This window comes from Ceratotherium simum, chromosome 28, assembly GCF_057802395.1.
Source record: "Ceratotherium simum simum isolate JZ-2026a chromosome 28, ASM5780239v1, whole genome shotgun sequence".
Lineage (NCBI taxonomy): Eukaryota > Metazoa > Chordata > Mammalia > Perissodactyla > Rhinocerotidae > Ceratotherium > Ceratotherium simum.
The window spans coordinates 40262576-40283066 of record NC_141927.1 but is presented as its reverse complement, the minus strand read 5'-3'; the positions used below and the strand labels follow the sequence as shown (position 1 = coordinate 40283066).

General features: G+C 49.9%; 2 protein-coding genes across 13 annotated transcripts in view; one reads left to right on the top strand and one right to left on the bottom strand.

Moving 5' to 3' along the window:
- SH2D4A (SH2 domain containing 4A) overlaps window positions 1-7458 on the top strand; it is a 69301-nt gene extending 61843 nt beyond the window's left edge. The window contains exons 8-9 of the mRNA XM_087418633.1: window positions 1635-1855; window positions 2335-7458. Of these exons, the coding sequence (XP_087274759.1) occupies window positions 1635-1855; window positions 2335-2427 (314 nt within the window). The 3' untranslated portion in view covers window positions 2428-7458. The remainder of the gene's footprint in view (window positions 1-1634; window positions 1856-2334) is intronic.
- A 3827-nt stretch (window positions 7459-11285) lies between these two features.
- Window positions 11286-20491, bottom strand: part of CSGALNACT1 (chondroitin sulfate N-acetylgalactosaminyltransferase 1) — a 348572-nt gene continuing 339366 nt past the window's right edge. For all 12 annotated transcript variants that reach the window (XM_087418625.1, XM_087418623.1, XM_087418628.1 and 9 more), the window contains 2 exons: window positions 15877-15958; window positions 11286-13212 (listed from right to left, as the gene is read on the bottom strand). In XM_087418625.1, the coding sequence (XP_087274751.1) occupies window positions 12923-13212; window positions 15877-15958 (372 nt within the window). In that variant the 3' untranslated portion in view covers window positions 11286-12922. The remainder of the gene's footprint in view (window positions 13213-15876; window positions 15959-20491) is intronic.

Below are 20491 nucleotides of genomic sequence, written 5' to 3'. Positions count from 1 at the left end.
CGCACAGGCATCAGTGACCCTGCCGGGCGTTAATACAGGAGAGCCTGAGGCCCCAGAAGAGAGCCCAGGATTCTTCCTGCGTGTCAGGGACATTTCCCACCTGTGCATGGGGGACTGCAGGCCTTTCCTCACCCCCGGTTCTTACCCAGCGTCTCACAGGGGTGGAGCCTGAGGCACTGCGACTTTGAGGTGAGGCCCTGGGCCTCCTGAATGGTGCGTGGAGAGAAGGCAGGAGAAGGGTTTGTTGGTTGGTGTTGGCCAGAGGAGAATAGATGATTTTTTTAATCCTCCCTTTATCAAAGTCTCCTTACAAACAAGAAAATAGAAATGGCTTTACTTTATGTTTTACTCTGGATAATTAGGGTTAAATTCTCAATTAACTTTACTAACACCAAGACTAAAGGGCTATGATAATCCACTCCCTTTTCACCAGGAGGTTGTTTTTTCCTAATAAGAAGATACTGAGCTCATGGTGGAACAGGAGAAGGGAGAAGGCAAGAGTTTTGGAAAAGAACACTAGGAGAAGGCCGCCCCTCCCTCCCAGATCAGACCTTGCTAGATAATTCAGTGACTTCACCGTCTTTCCAAGATGTGTTTGTATATGTTTTAGAACATTATTTCCAAGATGTGTTTGTATATGTTTTAGAACATTATTGACTCATCTGCAGAATTACAATAGAAATAAGAAGGGAAATCTGGAATATGAGTCGAACCTCATGAGTTTGGACTACCTAGAGAAAAGGCTGGTCTGAATTAGTGTGAACTCATGAGGCATCTAACTATATACATATGTATGTATATATATAAAATTTCATATATATATCTGAAGTTTCATTCTTTTGAATATATATGAAGACAAACATGAAGACATAAATATATAAGCATACACATATATATACACATATGTACACATATACTTTTATTCCTTTAAATGCCAATGAAGCATCATTTATGAGTGGCTACAGCAGAGGGCACTTTGTAGACCTGGGTCCATCCTGGTTCTGTCACTAACTTGCTGACTCCTAGACAAGGATTCTCAGCTTCAGCACTATGGACATGTTGGGGTTGGAGAACTCTTTGTAGTATGAGGCTGTCCTGTGCACTGTAGGATGTTTAGCAGCATCCCTGGTCTCCACTCGCTAGATGCCAGTAGCACCCCTGGCCCATGACAACCCAAAATGTCCCTCAGACATTTCCAGACGTTGTACTGGTTGAGAACCACCATTCAAGACCAAGCGGGATCATTCCCCAGGCCGTGGAGTCCTCATCAGTAAACTGAGGAGAGCATCTTGGAGTCCCTTCCGGATCAAACACTCCTGGGATGACTGTCAAGTTTCTCCAGACTCAGAAGCCATCTGACAGCTGTGTTGTTATAACTGGGTGTATAAGTGGAAATGTATTCTGAAGGTTAAACATTTAAGCTCTCGTTTATACTGTCCATTTGCTTATGTAACCTACCCTTGCCCAGTTATCAAACACCAGAAGATGAGTGATATTATACTGTATTCCTAAGAAGCCCAAAATGGACTTAGAGTTGCTCTTATTCTTTACTGAACTTGATCCACACAGCTATATTTAACAGAAGAGAGTTTTGGAAATGATTTGGCTGAAATACCTGCTTTTCTTTCCCTCAGGAATTCTCACACTGAAGAGAGCAAATGAACTCCTGAGCCCGTGTGTGCCAGGCAGTTTTCTGATCCGAGTCAGTGAGAGGATCAAGGGCTACGCCCTGTCCTATCGGTGTGAGGACGGCTGTAAGCATTTCCTCATAGACGCCTCCACGGACTCCTACAGCTTCCTGGGTGTGGACCAGCTGCAGCACGGCTCCCTGGCGGAGCTGGTGGAGTACCATAAGGTGACCCGATGTGCACACTGCATTTGCTCTGTGCATTGTCCTACAGCCACTCTGACAGTGAACGGCAATGACAGGAAAAAAGACCGAGACAAGTAATGGGGGAGTAGGCTTTGATAATTCCTCCTGATAATCAGGATTCTTATTTGCATTTACTATATCGTTGAACCTAGTTCTTCCTCAAATACTCAGGGGGACCCCACTGGGGCAGAGAATATAGAAGATGCTGAAAAATCTGTGCACACAGTGATCACATCTGAGAACACTCTTCACTTAGAACTAGAGCCTGGGAGGGAAAGAGAGAACATGGCAGTTTGTGAGTGAGAAAAATCTCTTTTAAGATGGTCATAAACCAATAAAGCTTTGTGTGTATCAAAGTAGGCAGGCAGTTACATACTCCAAGGAGGTGGGAAGGGCAGGACATTATTATTTATACTGTCTCAACAGTCTTCCCAGCCTGACTTGTGCCTTCCAATTCACAGGATGAGCCCATAACTTCCCTGGGGAGAGAGCTCCTTCTCTACCCCTGTGGTCAGCAGGACCAGCCGCCCGACTACCTGGAGCTCTTTGAGTGACAGCTCCCGTCACATCACCCTGCAACCTCCGGCTGCTTTCCTCGGGACAAACACTGCTGAAATGTGAGTGTGCAGAATCAGCCTGCAGCAGAGCCAGTACTGGTCAGCTGAATATCCATGGAGTGCTAAGGAATCGCTCTGCTGCACAGACACAGACGCTGGAGCTTAATGTTAAGAGAAATTACCCGAGTCCTCGGCGCTCCACAAGTTAAGGGAGAAGATGCCCAGTTTCAGCAACTTCCTGATATGAAGCCTACAACCTTAGTGGTGTATATAGGATAAAATGCACAAAGAAGAAATGGAAACCTTTTAGGAATTAAGGTGTACTTCAGAAACCAGTAGCTCATGTGAACTGTGTCATGACCTCCACACTCCCTCTTTGCATCACCTCAGACGGTCTCCGAGTCCTGTGTATGTGAGATTCCATGTGGGCTTTGGGGAGCTGGCGGCTGAGACGACTCTCCAAACACACCTCACTTACTGAGCCTGTTGGAGCCATGATGTAAGAGACATAAAAAGACAGAGATGGAAGTGTGAATTGAATGAGGAGTTTTAAAATGCAGGATGAGAGGCTTGCCTTGTACAAAAGTGCTATGGCCTGTAGGAGAGTGAGCAGACATCTCCGAGCACGTCTCCTCGTCCTGGAGAAGCGGGACGGCACTGCCCTGCTGCTGTGCTCTCCCCAAGAGCGCACCGAGAAGGGTGAAGTGTGTGCGCACCTGAGGGGCTGTTTCTTAGGCTGTTTGGATACTACTTGTTATGGGTTCAATTGTGTCCACAAAATGATATGTTGAAGTCCTAACCCCCGTACCTGTGAATGTGACCTTATCTGGGAATAGGGTCTTTGCCAATGTCATTAGGATGAGGTCGTACTGGAATAGAGTGGGCCTTAAATCCACGGACTGGCATCCCTGTAAGGAGAGAGAGATCTGGAGACGGACGCACGTAGAGGGACAAAGGCCGTGGGATGAGAGGTGCAGAGGTGGGAGTGCTGGCGGCCACCAGAGGCCGGGAGCGCGGTACGGAGCAGACTCCACAGAGCCTCAGAAGGGAACACGCCCTGCTGACTCCCGGATTTCAGACTTCTGGCCTCCAGAATAGCAGAGAATACATTCCTGTTGTCTTAAGCCACTGAGTTTACGGTCGTTTGTTATGGCAGCGCTGGGGAACTAATACAGAAGTTTATGTAATTACGGAACCTCACGTGCATCATCTACCAGTTGTTGCTGTACAGCCTGTCCCCTCATAATGAAGGAAAAAGGAGAGATGAGAGGAACCCCCACGGGCTCTGTTCAGCTCTGGGACGCAGCTTGCTCAGGCAGGAGTCTGATGCCCCACTGCATCCCCGCCCCAGCCGCCACCCAATAAGGGGGCGCCCTCTGGGCAGCGAGGAGGGGGCTCTGACCACTGAGATGATTCTTCTGGGAAGGTGTAGATGTACTCGTGCTTCAGGCCCAACTCCCTGTGTCAGCATTCTTTTAAAGGAAACACGTTGTAGCAGTTTATTCATGAGGTTGTTGGTTGTGTAAAACACTCTCTGGTAGTGTAAAATGTAACCAGAGAAGAGGGCAGGGTGTGTGCGTGTAGATGTGAGCGTGAATGGGTGTGTATGTGTGCTTTAATGAGAAAGTTTTTAAACATAGATCGTTAAGTGTTTCTTGACATGTTCCATGTGGTTTCTATTGTCTAAGAGAACGGCCTCAGCTTTCCTTTCTTTTTTTTTTTTGTTTTTTTTTTGGTGAGGGTGATCAGCCCTGTGCTAACATCTGCCAATCCTCCTCTTCTTTTTGCTGAGGAAGACTGGCCCTGGGCTAACATCCATGCCCATCTTCCTCTACTTTATATGGGACGCCGCCACAGCATGGCCTGACAAGCAGTGCGTCGGCGGGCGCCCAGGATCTGAACCGGCGAACCCCGGGCCTTCGCAGCGGAGCGCGCGCACTTAACCGCTTGCGCCACGGGGCCGGCCCTCAGCTTTCATTTCTAAGTGTAATTCAACAGTCACAACATTATAGAATTGCAGAGACAGCACAGGGCTGGAAGGCAGAAACTTCTGCTCTGTTCCATCTCTTCCTTCACTAGCTGTGTGATCTGGGACAGGTCCCTCTCCCTCTCTGATCCTCAGTTTTCACTTCTAATTAAAAAAAGCTGTTTTAAGTAGGTGATTGTTGTTATTTTCATCTGGCTCTGAAATCTTAAGTTTCTGCAATGAATAGAAAAGTACCCTTATAGATACTAATAATTATGAATACATGAGAGAGTCCCCTCTTTATTATCACCCTCTGCCCAAAATTATTTTGGAGGAAATAAGTACAGTCATATCCACATATAACTGTATTAGGTGCCATCCCACTGGAGGCAGATTTAGAACACAGGAAATGACCCGACTGATTTAACCTACTCTTACAAAGGGGAGCAGATTTGAGTTCTCTATGATTTTATCCTGAGGATTATTGATAGAGGAATAAACTGTCCAGTGTTTGAGGATATGATGGCTATGATAATACCTGAAATTCTTGGGGAAGAAGAATGGTTGGCGGAATTCAGAAATGGATTACAGCTAGATGGTGAGGAGGCCTGAATTACCCTCGTCGCCCTGTTAGACCCAGTCTCCTGTGTCTGACCCTAGCTATGGCCTGAGGCGGGGATGGCCAAACCCTGGCCCTGATCCCCTCCCGTGGCCTCAGCAAGCCCGGCTCCCTGACCTGCCTGCCCAAGCTTTCTTGGTCTGGGATGTTCCCCTCGTGTTGGGAACTGTCCAGGTGCCCAGTCCCAGGCACTCCAACCCACCTGCCTCTTGGGGACCGTGCGCAAATGCCAGTCCCCGACCGTGCTCATTCTTCTCTCCCTCTGCTCCCTCAGTAGGATCCTGGAGTCATGCCTGACTCTCCGGCTGCCACCTCCCTACTGCCAGACCCTCACATGCCGGTCAGTCCCCTGTCAGGTCACCTGGAAGGCCCTGGTTCCGGTGCCCTGCTCTATCCTGCTGCAGTAGGATCCACAAGGGAGCTACTGTGTCCCTCAGTGTCGCCAGCGATGCTAAGCAATGTCAAGAAGTGTTAGTAGGCTCAAACCTTATGCCAAGAAGAGGAAAAACACGGTCAGTTAAGAAGAAAAAGGATCAAGAGAATGGAGAAAAAGTGAAAATGGGGCATGGATAGGTCACTTACAATATCTCGGGGGCATTTATACCAAAAATTGCCTATCCAAGCTAATGCGTTGGAATTAACCATCCTTTTAGTGTAAAGTAATGGCATGTGCTAATGTGGCATGACATCTGTTTTTAGGTTTAAAAAAAGAAAAATCGATGGCCTCAATTTTTGCAGGGGCCCCTTTCTGTAGATGCAGCCTTCTCCATGCACTCGAGTCCACACGTGTCCTGGCCCTTGGGGCCTCACACATACACACCTTGGGACTCCTGCCATTTGGTGCACAAAGATACAAAGATGATTTCTAGGGTGTGCTTGGGTGTGTCTCCTTGGGGCCTCTCTGCTTTCATTTTTGTCAAGAACGTGGCAAATGCTTTCATTTCAGATGCATTGCATGGGTCTTTTTTTAAGAACATAAGTTTTTTACAATTACATCTTTAAACAATTGTTTGCATTGTCCTTTTCCTTCCTCAGGAGTACCCGTAAATCTTATTTCGATTTCTCTTCTTTACCTTCCATTTTTGTAATCTCATCCTCATGGTTTTAATCTCACCATCCTTCTCTGTTGTGTTTAGGAATGCTCCTCATCCCCGTCCTTCCACACCACAGATTAAATTTCTGCGATGTTAGTTCTGCTCTTGTGCCTCCAGTGCGGATTTCAGGGCATCTGTTTTGGTGTACTTGCTCTGCTCCCTTGTCTGCCCACACAGGCTCTTTAGACTGCTCACTGCTGCCCCAGATTGACACTGTCAGGAGGCGAGAGTGATAAAAGTGTCCTCTTGTTATTGTGTGGTAACAACACATGATTTGTAACGAGGTAGCTTGATATGGTAGAGGAAGAGCCCGGCGGGTTTGGGTTTAGATCCTGGCTACACCATCAACCAGCTGTGTGGCATCTTAAAGAAGATACTAGGCCTGTCTGAGCTTCACCTTCTTCATCTTGGAAACAGGATTTAATGAAGTCACTCACTGGGTTCTGAGGCTTAGAAAAGAAATATGGGAAGTGCCTAGCAGAGATCAGGTTCTCCTCAAGGGGCAGTTATTCCTGGTGAATCACTGGTCCAACAAGGCGAGGACCCATGTGCTCCCTGCTCCTTCGCCAGCCCAGCTGATGTAACCAGTGGGCTGTGCGTCCTAACGGCCCATTTGCTAGAGTTTCTGGGATGACTTTTAAGGGGGAAAGGGAAACTTTTAAAGAGTAAGGGATATAATGATGAATCACACAGTATATTAGTCAGTTGACTTGCAGAGAAATGGCTCGCTTAGTTTGGATTTGAAAGGGCATGGAAAAGGCATTCTCCATTGTCTGATTTTGACGACCCCTAAGTCAGCAGTGACCAGTCTTTACCCCAGATTGGCCTCTGACACATTGATGCAGTTGTCCTGGGCTTCCTGATCACAAATCCCCACATATTTGCCTCCCTTTTTGACCAGAAGGACTTATTACAAACCCAGACCCCTTTGGGATTAACTCTGCCTTGTCTCCTGAACAGGTCAGGCAGTGCTGATGCTAAGCCAGATTGCCAGGGAGGGGGCAAGCCCCCACCACCCTCTCAGTCTAAATCAGCTTGTACTGTCCTTCAATTGAAAGGCCATTCCTTCACGAAGCCTTCTACCGACTGGGTCAAGATCGCGGTAACCCTCCAGCACACTGTGCCTCGACAACCAAACAGTGCAGGCGCCTCATCTTTGGAGGTGCTCCGGGTCGTGTGGCGGAGCTCTAGAAAAGGCTCCTCAACCTCGCCACGCCTACCATCCTGACAGCCCCACATGCCATGGGCGCGATTGTTACACAGCTCTGTTTGAGGCTAATAACTGGAAGAAAGAACAAGTAGTTAAATGCATTTTTCCTTCAACCTTTCTTTAAATTTAACTTGAGATTTACTGTTTGCTTTTAATTTTTATTTTTAATTTGTGTTTATTTTCCTTAACCTTTTCAAATGGGGTTTAACTCCCTGGCAGGCCCGGTGATGTTTGCTGTTGGAGTTCAGACACAGGAGCTGGAGGGTGGTTTGGCCGTGGGCTGGCGGAGGGGTTAGAGCCCGCGGGAGTAACGACTGAGGTGGAGGGAGTGGCCGGCAGTACTGTACTCGCCTCATTTCCAGCTAAAGCATCGGGCTCTCGGGCTGAGGCAGAGTAGGTCCGGTTCACCACGCGTCCCACTGTGGCAAGCCAGCTGCCAGGCTGAAGGACATTTGGTGAGTCTTGGGCAGAGGCCGCTGACGGCCACCTGGCCCCCACACTGAAGCTCTGGGTGGCTGTGGGGCGGAGGGGGCCCTGAGGGCACGCAGTGCCTGCCTCTCTCCCCAGGCTGCCGCCTGCATCACACAGCCCAGGTGCACTGGGGCTGACTTCTCCAGAGGGTGTGTCCAAAGGAGCAGGATTGCAGAGACAGTCTGAAGGCACCTCTGCCAACTGGGAGGACAGTCTCTGTGTGTTGGAAAAAACCACCACCCAAACCCCCAACCAGCTGGCACTGCCCCCATAGATTTTGGCAGCAACAGCAAAGCACTGCTTCCTGCCAGGAGAAACAGCTTTGAATTCAAATATAAAGCTAATCAGAATATGGATCACACAAAGCTGCCAGTTATCTGATGGGTGTTGGGAGTAAAACACACCCGCCCTTCTGAAGGGACCACTCAAGGGTGTTATCTCTGACCAGCAATTCTCAGAAACAATGTCGGATCTTTTTCAAAAAGCAAGTATTCCCACCTGCTCCCCCTCCTGCTGAAGGCAGTCTTTAAGTCTAGCACCTGGGGATCCTGCAGGAGCGCCCTAACTGCCCGTCATCACACTGCAGCAGAGGGAGGCGGGGCCAGCCCGTGTCAGTGTTCCTGGATCGCTGTTAACAAGTTTTCCTTCATGTCAGGGCTCTCTCAGGTGGGGCTGGAGAGCAGCGAGATGGTGGGAACCAAGGCACAAGAGGACAGTCCCTGGACTCGCCCCAGGTCAAAGCTCCCACCCCTATCCCAACCTTCAAACCCCCTGGAGCTGGCCATGGGACCATGACGCAGGAGCCTGGAGCCAGCCACTTTCTGGCCAGGCCTCTGGGTGAGTTCCTTACCTTCCTGAGCCTTGGTTTTCTGTACCTGGAAGATGGAAGCAACGGTATGACCTGCCTTAGAAGGTTGGCACTCGACATAGGGGCCTGGCTACACTCCCTACTTCAGAAACCTCTAACGCCTCTCAACTGCCTCCAAATTACTGAGCACGGAATTCAAGGGAGAAAGCATCCATTGCTGTATATTTCACACTCCTGGTAACCCTTCTTCAGACAGATTGAAATTGTTTTCAGGCTGGCAGAAATAAAGGACAACAGTGCACACATGAGGGGTCATGACCTCTAACGGTGACCCATAATGGCCCTCTGAGTACTCCCAGAAGGGGCTGGCCGGGCCTGGGAGCACAGCAGACACAGCTGTGGCACAGGCGTGCCTGAGCTGGTACTGAGTAGTACCAGCTGGACCTGAGGGCCCGCCACGGGCCTGACGTGTCCTAAGGCCTTCACACCTATCAACCTACTCCGTCTTCACGGCAGTCACGCAATCTGGATGTGCCTGCACTCGCTCCCCGAGGGAGGACTGGGTGCAGAGACGCTGAGTGACTGGCTCAAGACCATACCGGCTGCAAGTGCAAGAACTGGAATTTGAACCCGGTGCTTGCTGGGAAGCCGTGATATTAACACCACACTGAACTGAACCTGCTAAGCTGAGATAAGGCTATAGACAACATCAGAAGACTCTCCCTGAAACTAAAGTTATTAAAATTAGGTCCTAGGTAGCTGTTTTCTTACCTTTCAGGGTTATGTATTATGTCTACCTGGCTTAGGCAAAATTTTAAACACAGGGGTGTGTGAAGTTCCGTTTGCCTGTTAAAATTCCTAGGCCTGATTTTCTCACCACTGCCATGTGGAGAGAAGCAAGTTGGCCAGATTTATGAATACAAACGAGGGGTAGAAAGTGGAAGACTGGAGGGAAAACTGGCACAAGAGGTGTGCCGCTGGGAGGCAGTGGTGTGCTGGTAAAAGCTAACTGGCCAGGGTGGGGGGGCAGGGCGATGGGAGGGGAGTCCTGGTGTGTAGCCTTGGCCAACTGCCAATTCCCATGGTGTAAATACTGCCACCAGGGTTGACTCCAAGCCACCCGCCTGCATTACTGAATGGGGAGCGGGAAGAGGTGCTACTGTTGGCTCTCCTGAGGCTGTGTTAGTACACCGCTGCCCAGAGGAGTTCCCAGCCTTACAGTCAAGACCCAGCTCCAGGGAGATGACGGGCAGTACCAGGCCATCCATACACAGTACTAATGGGGACGATGCAGAGGGTTGGAAGGGGCCTTAAACAAGCCCAAGACTCAGTGCTTCCCTGGCAGCCTCCTTCTTTAGCAGACATAATGTGACTGGGTCCTTCAAGCCACAGGTTAAGGACTGCTTTCCTCTGCTGTCTGAGGTTAAATTCTAAGCCCCTATTTGTAATGTTTCAGTGGCGCCTTCCTCAACCCTCCTTCTGTGTATGTCTCGGGCAGGGAATGGGGATAGGTCCTGCTGTGGCCTGAAGGTTTGTGCCCCCCAAAAATGCATATTTTGAAGCCCTAATATGATGGTATTTGGAGGTGGGGCCTTGGGTGGGTAATTAGGTCATGAGGGTGGAGCCCCCATGACAGGATTGGTGCCCTTTTAAGAACAGAGGAGAGCGAGCCCTCAGTCTGCTCTCAGCCACGTGAGGGCAGAGCGAGAAGGGGTTCTCACCAGACACCGGGCCTGCCGGTGCCTGTATCATCTCGGACTCCCCAGCCTCTAGGCCGTGAGAATCCATGTCTGCTGCTCAGCCCGTCTGTGGTGTTCTGTTCTTACAGCAGCCTGAGCTGGGACACATCCAGCCTTGCGCATGCTCTGAGAGGCTCCTACCTTTTGACAAGACCGTTTTACCTAAGCTTTCAAAAGAGAGAAATAGTTTACTTTATGCTGTTTCCTCTTCTCTTCAGCTACCCTCAGCAACTTTTAAAACCCCATTCCTAGCCACTGTCTTGGACATCTCCGATATGCAATTTACACAAGCACAAATGGCCAGGTAGTCCACAGAGGGCAGCCTGGGACTGCACCACCTGCTGGACATGGAGCCTCATTCCCTGGCCAAAACATTTGCTCCCCGGTGCCAGCCCTGCTGGAAATGTATCCGCCTGACACTGGGAGAACACAGGCAGGAGTGTGCAGGGCAGACCCACAAAGCCATCGGAACCACTAGAGAAACAGGCAGACATGTGCCCTGACTCTCTAGTATCACCACGGTAGGTGAAAATCTGAAAAACAGAGTTGAAGGGGCCTTGGAAATCACTGCTCAATTTCTTCTAATTAAAAAGGACAAGTAAAATGTAGGAATGACCAGGTTTTTCATTATGGTTCTCCTCCCTCTCGACCAGTGGTTCTCAACCAGTGGTTCTCAACCAAGGGTGGTTTTGCCCCCCAGGGAACATTTGGCAATGACTAGAGACATGTTGGTTGTCAACCTGGGTGGGAGATGCTCTTGGAATCTAGAGGGTAGAGGCCAGGGATGCTGCTAAACATCCTACATTGCACAGGGACAGCCCCACCACAAACAGTGATCTTACCCAATATGTCCATAGTGCCAAGGTTGAGAAACCCTGGCCTATGCACAAAATATTGTTTTCCCAAAACTAATTATTTGGTATTCTTACTGCAAGAAGAAATCATATCAACAAATTAATTATATTTTATTAGCTGTCCAACGCCACCTTCCATTCATGTCCTGTGTTTTAATTAATTAAATTTTATGAACTACCATTACAAATCAATACAATGCATTTTTTTTCTTTTTTTACACACCAACAGCTTGAATGTTCTTGAGGCTTTTAAACAATGAGTTGACTGGGCAAACAGAAGACAAGGTATCAGACAATTAGCTCATGCATCTGGTGCTGGCTAATAAATTTTCATGTGCATGTAGAAACCACTCAATGTTAATTGTATTTATTTTTTAAGAGAATAGTTGGAAACTGTAATCAAATGCAATTTGCAGAAGCATCTTGGTGACTGAGTAGAACTGCTTAATTTAAAAAATAATTAAGTTCTTTCCCCCGAGACTGGGGTGAGTGAACATGTAGCAAAATCTTCCATCCTACTCGGCTCTGGCAGATGGAGGGATCTCTTACAAAATACTTTTTTCTGCATTTCTTCTCATGGAAGCCAGAAGCCAGGAAGAGCACCCTGCTTTGAAAGGAGATTGTTTGGTTCACACAGTATACTTTGGTTTATTTAAACAGGTAAGAAAATGTTCTCCAGTTCTCCCGAGAAGAAAATGTGTCTTTTTAACTTGTGAATAAATCACGGTTCTAGTCTGAAGAGTTTTCTTTTCTGTGAAGGTAAAAAGCTTATTTTCGTTCCCTCCAGTGTTCAGCTGCTCCTCTTCAGGTGCAGTCTCTGTGTCTTGACCTGTCAGCAGCCCCATGCTACGCCTTCCATACGACTGCAGGTGGGGCCGGCAGCGCTGACAGGACAGCACTGGCACGTCCTTGCATCCGGGTATCAATCTGATACTCTGAACTGAAAGATCTCATAATGCATCTAAAAGTATCTTCTTAAATAATATAAAAATGTAGGCTAATTTGTGCTCTCTTAGTAAGGCTTGCAAATTGGTAATTAAATAAGCAGAATATAACTCACAAGCCAAAAAAAAAGTGCATTTTTAAATAAAATTAACAAATGGAGATAGTTACAACTACAACCAAAAAGATGAGCAGATTATTTTTGGTTAATCTTGGGGGGAAACAACACAGTCGTTATGGTTTCTTTTCTTTTTCAGTCCATTTGCTTTTGCTTAATCTACTCAAGGGTGGCGAGGAGCGTATCTTCAAACGTCACAGTCTCCTCGCCTGCCTTCTGATACTTACTTCAGCATTCCTACCCACTAGGCCCCACTGCAATCATCATCCATGTGGGGGAAATGTGCTCACCTTTCATTCTAATCAACTTCTTACAAAACTGGTCTTAATGCTCATTTCAATGAGCACAGAAAACGACAGATCGCACTTTGCTGTAAACACAGTCAAAACCCCCAGGCCATTAGGCTCATCATCTCACAGTCCTTCTACCTTTGTCAGACACTGCATGGGGCATCTGGGCTACTTCTGCAGGCAAAGTGGCAGATTTTTACTCCTGTTGCATTAAGCCAAATAGGCAGAGAGAAATCGGAGGCTCTCCCCGCTTGTCTCTTTTACTATCAGTCTAATTCTTTTTTTTGCCCTTTATGGAAATCTTTTCCTTGTTGCAGCCACTTGTTCAGTAATTGCAAAAGGAAAAAAAATAAAACCTCTCCCCAAGTCTGTCCCGGGAGTTCAGGTTTTCTTGCTGCTCGTCTTCTGTTTCTGCTTGCGAAGGTGGGCCTCTATCTCATGTCTGAAGACCAGCATGCCCAGCTGCCCGTGCGAGGCCTCGTTCATGGCCTTGGACTGCATGCACATCTTGTACTGCTCGGGGGTCAGCTCGTCCACACAGCGCTTCTCGTGCCAGAGGTGGAAGAGGCCCCGCACAGGCGTGCGCACCACGATGAGGCTGCTGTGCAGGTACTTGCGGTAAAGGTGCACGTCCTCGCCGCCCCAGCCCTTGATGTCCAAGTCAAAGCCACCTGTCAGGAGGGAACACACTGCTGAGTCACGCTGCGCGGCCATCTCCTGACCCGTATTTGCTTTCTCGCTCTGCCCATGCACAGAACTGTGCATGGAGGGAATCAGCAGTTAGGGGACATGAGTTTCACCACCCTTCAAATTATGCATGTGTCCACCTGTGTCAGAGAACTCAGAAATCCCCAACAGAGAGCGCCTTCCTGGCAGCCAGCACCCACTCCTTGAGATAAGACTGCAAACAGACCGCCCCGCCTTCGCCTGCTCGCAAGCGCTCCCAGCAGCGCTAGGAGCAGCCCTCGCCTCAGATGGGGAGCTGCAGCAGCCCCCACTTGTCAACTCGAGACCTGTGGATGAAAATTCTTGTATTTCTGTTTGACTGTGGCCTCGTCCTGCCACCGCAGAGACTAAACCAGGGGCCTGCAGTGTGAAAGATGAAACAGGGTCTCAGGGTGAAAAAATCACGTCGCCCAAAAGCACTCTTCCTTTCAGAGACTAAAGTGGCCCCCCAAGCTGTGTCCCCCCACAGGCTGGAGAGATCAGTCAGTTTCCAGGGGTTGGCCTCACAGTCAGTCCTGAAGTTCTCCTTTCACGGACTCCTTCACGGAGTGATGGGCCCCTGAAGTCTCACCTTTGCAAACTTGCCCCACGTCTTTTCTTAACCTAAAGCCCACCAAGTCTCAAAGAGAACCAAAGAAGCAGTGGCCTCTTTCTCTCACTGTGCCCTTCTCTCCCCAGGGGGGTTTACTCGACCCTTACAAGAAACAGTGATGGGACGCTTGGCGTCATCATGCAGCCCCCGGCTGCCCTGCCTGATCCAGACCATCCCTGGGGCTGGAGAGGGGGGCTCACACACAGGGAAACTCACAACCTCCCACCCCTGGCCAGTATACGAGTGGCTGATGGCCCCAGGCAAAGAAAGGTGTATGATTCTGAGTCAGGGTCTGGAATTTGAGTCTTCGTTCTCGTATCAGCTGCCACCTCACCTCTCCTGAGTTTTGGTTTCTTTATCCCAAAATGAAGTCGGTGTCATAACCAAATGAGATAGTGATGTGAGGGGCAGTCCTCAGTTAGCTGTAATTGACTTATCATTATCTTATAATATCTAATAATTATCTTATAATGATACTTATCGGTATCATTACAACTTATTAAATAAAGGTGTGCAAGTCAGACACTTGCAGATACATCAAGACGGCAAAGAATGACTGGGGTCTGGATGTGACCCCAAGATTCCAAGGTCATGGCAATTACCCAGCCTGCCACTCCCATGTTTTTCAGTTAGCACTATGCTCCATCTTTAGGAAATCCTATATGTTGTAAATCCAAATTTGATAAACATACATTATCACAAAATTATCTTCCTTGTACAAAGAGCAAGGAAACAAGAGTTTTTGAAATGGAACTTTCCTTTAGAAAATTTAAAAAATGTGTCATTTTTGGAAATTTGATTTGCACAGACTCATTTAAGACTCTTTCTTGGAGACATCCAAGTGGTTAGTGCTGGGTGTCTGAGCGCACCCACCACCTGGAGCACGACGGCCTGGGTGCTCTGCGGCTGCTTGCGGGCTTTCACTTCAAGCTGGTTGGTTGGTGGTTTCTGGTTTTTAACCTGGTGATTTCTGTGAGGGTTCTAGAGTCCTATAGCCCACCTCACCTCTGGACAAAAGAAACTTGGAGCTACTCGGACCGACTCACTGACCTTAAAAGGAGAAGCTTTAGGCCTTGGTCCCGAGGGGAGGAGACGGGGAGAGAGCAAGATAAGTAGGCCCTGGGGGCCGCAGGGAGGCCGTAGGGATGGGAATCTCCACGATGTGTGAGGGCAGGGCCTCCCTGACTCCATCCCGGCTTGGGGTCCACCCTGAGCCCAAGACCAACGTTTGGGGCCTGTTCATTCATACCCTAGTCATGTATAAGTCACAGTCATACTCCCTTCACAGGCCCATGAGTAAGTACCAGGATGGGGGTGGTATTTCCAAGGGGGCGGGAGACCCTCTCCCCTCATCCTATGTCCCTCACTTGCTGTGAGGTCCCTTTGCCTCTAAGAGACTTGGTCTCCTCATCTGCAACCTCAGGGCCTTTCCCCTCTCTGCTCTGGGGACCTGCGGGCGTGTGTGTGTGTGTGACATGTGCATGTGTATGCATGTGCACGTGTATGTGCATGTTGACAGTGACTGCACACTTAGGGCTTGAAGTGACATCTAGAATTTTTGAAGTTCAGCAGAGAGATGCGGATCTTTTCTGGCATGTGATATGACAAAGTTCTCCACGTTGCCCTTGTTTTTCTCACGGCTCCTCTCACTGGGGAGGCCCAGGACGTGCCACATGACAGGGTGCAGGAGCTGGAACCCGGCTGGAGGGGGACCTGGGGACTTGCTTCAGAGCTGCCTCATGTAACCATTTGCCTTCCCCCTCGGACTGCGCGCCTGTGCCCTACTGGGGGTGACTGAGAGGTGCCGGGGAGACGACAGGGGTAAAGGACCGCAGACCTCCAGCCCCTCTTGGTCCAGCCCCTGAGTCCACGACAGGAGAAACGGCCTTTTCTTAGGAAATGGCACCTCCTTTGCCACCGGCTCCTGGGAACCTGAGCGACGCCGTCAGGCCCACGCAGGCCGGCGGCCTCTGGGTGGCAGCAGAGGTGCAGGCTTGCTGCAGCCGGGCTCGCTCACCGATGTTGATGAAGTCGGACCGGTACTGGCACGTCATCCCAAACCCAAAGTCTCTCCAAAATCCAGTTTCCTTCTTGATGACCTGCAGGGAGAGCACCATCATGTAAGGGGGCAGGACAGAGGGAGAGAAATAAACGAGAGTATTCATAAACTCGTGTGAGCACCGTGCAACGGGGAGCCCGCCCGGCCCCTGGTGGGGAGGCGGCCACAGCCCTGTGGGAACCGCGATGGATCTGCGTCCTCTCAGACAGTCAGGAGTACAGTAAGCTCACCAGTCCCAAAACGGCGCCTTGTGATTTTTGGCTGGAATGTTTCTAGGGTGTAGGCATGAACACACACACACACACTCTCATACACACACACTCACATACTCTCTCAAAAACAAACCGGGAGAGCAAGTTTTTGCACAGCGCCATGGAAAAGCCACCTACGTGTCCGGCCCAACACCAGTGCCAGCGAGAGATGGAGGCCTCGCCTCACAGGGCCGGGCAGGGAGCCAGCTAAGGGCTCAGGAAGTTGAGAAATGGGATCGAGAACAACTCAAAATTCAGCCGCCCGGGGAACAGCACACAAACAGGACTCCCTCAGGGAACAAAAAGAAAGCCCGAGACTTGAGTGTGTTGCTCCGGCCCTGCTGACTCGCTCACCGAGCAAAGAGGCACAAAGAATCCAGACTCGAAAGCAAGACTCTGTCCATTCCTCTTTCAACGATTTTAGAACCAAACTGCTCCACAGAGCAGCTCAGCAGTGCCAGGCTGCCTGGCTGCGAGGGGCCCGCCCTGGCCCTGCTCCGTCTCTCACTTGCAAGCAAATTTCCAACGTATCTGCTGAAGCAGCAAGACTTAAAAAAAAAAAAATTGTGTATATATTTTTGGCTGAGGTAATGCTGGGAATGGTTTTGAGAACCTACTAGTTATTTTTCGTGATTCTTTCTTGTAGTTAACATAGGTGCTTAGAGGAAAGGAAGTCCCCTCCCAGGGGAAGGGGCCGGAGGCTGCAGCAGGCCCCCATCCACTGGGATTTCTGCATGTTCCCTCTAGGACTCCTGTCGGCTCATCAGAAGCAGGGTGCGCTGGGGAGGAGCACCAGTGTCCTGGCCCCCCAGACACGGGGTGGCTTTTTTGCCTCAGGCAGGTCCCTCACTTCTTCCAGCCTCTATCCCCTTTCCTATAAATGAGGAGGTTGAGTAACTCGCCCCTAAGGTCTCTCCCAGCTCCGACATCCGAACGTTCATCCTATTACTGCTATTCCCTCTTCCTGAAGTTGCACTTTATCCACACCACAGGCCAGAGGATACTCCACAAATGGCTGGCAGGAGGGATGATGAACTTAAATTTCATTTACTCTGTAACCTGTGAGGCCATCTCATTTTCATTATGACCTACACGCAGATGTCGCTGCACTCCTGTTCGCCATGTCAGGACCGGCACAGAAAAGTAAGGACCAAGAGAGGTTGTGTCAATTAGCGCTGGCCCCAGCAGATGCTCTCAATTCTTCAGAACAAAGCCCTGTTATACATCTCCCAAGTGACAAGGCAATTTCATTAGTAGCAACTGGAGAGATTTTGCAGGGCAGGCAAGTCTGGAAAAACCTCCACTGAGTCATTTTTTAAAAATGGTTTCTGCATCCCAGTCCTACCAGGTTCACTGTTAGTGTGCAGCTAACGGTGTATACCCTTTCTGCCAGCCAGGACACGACAAGGCCTCTGAGCTTCTGGATGAAAATGGAGTCAAAGAGAGATGCCAGTATCCAAACTTCAAATATCTGGCTGAGGTCTACATGGAATCTAAAAGAGAAAGCTCCAAACAGGACAAACCATGGGCCAGGGTTTGGGAAGGAAGAGGGACTGCAGGAGATAGCCATCCCAGGACCCGGGGTGAGTGGAGCCAGTGCCTGGGGAGGTTGAACGAGGTGAAGAATGACCCTCACGTGGAGCCAGTGTGACAGACAAACTGATTTGTGAACTGGGGAACGTGCTAGATAAACCCTTATTAGTGTCGGCTTTAAAGCTGGCAAGCCATGAAAAGCCACTATCATAGAAATTCAGCCGCTGGTGGGAACTGACTTGGTCGGGCCCACAGCATGTAATATCTGGGCAAGATGGAGTGCAGTCGTCAGAGGCTCGCCGACTGGAGTGGGCCCTCCACAGGCAGCCCAGCTGGGAGTGAATGCTCTCCAGCGCACAGCAGACCACAGCACGTTCCCAAGTAAAACTCTGCAGTGGTTTTAACTGCATTCTCCCTAATGCAATTAGGATAAAATCTGCAAGGAAACTTCTAGCCTGCAGAGGCCCTGCGTGACCTGGTGCCTGCCTGCCTCACCCATCTCATGTCCCCCTTATATTCTGCCCCTCAAAAGCACCAGGTTCACAGGGCTCCAAGGCTGGACACCTGCAGTCCCCTGCCTGGGTCACCACTGGGTTCTTGCTCAGAGTGGTCATCATGACCCTCCCAGCCAGCATCAGTCTCCCCATCATGTCATTCTCTATAGTCACCTGGTTTACTTTCTCTATAAACCAGGCTCCCCGAGATCATCCTGCGGAAGCATTTGTTTCTCTGACTTTGCCCCCACTCCTGGTGAACACAAGCTCAGATCTTGTCTGGTTCACGGCTGTACCTCCGGCACCCGGATCACTGTCCAGCACACAGCAGGCACTCAATAAATGTTTCTCCAATGAAGGAATGGGGAGCAGACCTAGGGCAGAGGCAGCACCAAGCCAGTGGAAACAGACGTGGTTCAAGTAGGGAATTTTTCTCATTGAGTGGTTCCGCGGAGGCCTAGGAACTCCAGTGGCGAAGCTCAGACTGGGGAGGCTCCTGGGCTCTGACACGGAGGCCTGACTTCTCAGAACTTGGCCCCAGGCCTAAGGAGCCCCACTGCTCTGTCCAAGTACGGAAAAGAGACACACCGACGTCCACCATGGCCAAGGAGGAAGAACCTAAGATCAAGACTACACTTGAAAAGAAAAACACCTCCTCCTTCTGTCCTGAATCTCGCCCATCTGTTTTCAAGCGCTGTCCTCACTTTTACAAACGTCTTTCAAAGGCTGGCCTCCTCTCTACTCTCCGCAGCTCCCTTTCTCCGCCCACTTCAGATCTCAGCAGAGCACTGCAGAGCAGGAAAACACCACAAAAGGACAGAGTCAAGCCTGCTCTGCCACAGGAAGTTTCCAGAACTGCAGCTCTGTGGACGATTCACATGAGGGGGTGAGGACAAAACACAAAGCACAAATCCGCGCCTGTCCCCAAAGCCGTGGGAAGGCGGCCGCCCCGCAGCTGCCGGGGAGCCAGGAGGCGGGCAGCGCCTGTTTGGGTTAAGGGTGCTGACTCGGACAGCTGCCGGTGAACCAATCTGGGCCCTAAAATAAAATCAGTAACAAACACTCAGGCCGAGTATTTCCTCTAAATCAAGAGAGGCTCCCAAGAACCGAGCTTGTGTTTGACGAGCCTCACGTTCACCAGAAACGCCAGCGGTATGCGACCCGTGCAGGCCCCAGCCCCGCGCTTGGAAGACTTCGTGCCTGGTTTAGTGCTCGGCTGCTGCCATCTCGAAATCCTGAACAACTTCTGAACACGGGCCCTGCATTTTCGTCACGCACTGAGCCATGCCAGTCAGGCAGCCCGTCCTGTCCGTGAGCACAGACACCTGAGCTCCAGGGCTTCTGTGACTGGGATGGGTGCCCCTTGGCCCCACACTGTATGTTCCTTATTACTTGGGCCCTGAGGGTTTGGTGACCACACCACACAGGGTTCTGGGGGGCTGCACACGGTATGCGCGTGCTCGTGATATGGCGGTAGAGGACTTACCCAAGATCACTCAGCCAGTTGTGGCCAGCCCAGCCAACACTGGGATTGCTGTGACAGTTTCCATTTCTTGAGAAATAAAGTATTTTAGAGCCAGAGCTTTCAAAGAATTGGTTTAGGAATGGACTCAAATGCCACCTCCTCCAAGATTGGTGCTAACCCACATTTTTCTGTAAGTCTCCTTTTATTGGTAACTGCATTAAAAAAATGAAGTGTCTTCTGAAGGGTGTTGTGCTGTACAATGAGTTGTCTAGGTTCCATCTGTTCTAGGAATCTGTAACCTAACACTAGACTCTATGCCCTCCTGGCAGCACTGTGAGGCCAGAGGACGTGTCCCCTGTCCTCGGCATCCTCAGCCCCATCTCCGTCACACGAGGTGGCACTTGAGTTCCTGACCCTGCCACTCAGCAGCTGTGGGAGTCTGGCAGGTGACTTATGCCGCTGAGCTTCAAGTTTCTCCTCTGGGAAATGAGCATTAATGCCTCTCTACCTCACTGAGTATCACAGGAAACAATGCGGGCACAGAGCTGGCTTATGAAAGGCTGCATAGACGGCATCTGTTAATATTGCTTTTGGTACTCAGCGAGTGTCTGCTTCTGGAATAAATAAAAACAGACTAAAAGGATGGGCTATGCCCAGTCAGCAATTTTTACAAGTTTAAAGTGAAATGCAGGTCAGTGGTAACATACTTTTTGGAAGGGGTAGAGAGGTAAAGGTATAATCAGAGAGGGGTGAGGACAGGAGCCAGCACGCCCTTCCTTGGCTGCACCGAGTGGCACAAAGTCACCCAATTTAAATGAAGGGCGGGACCC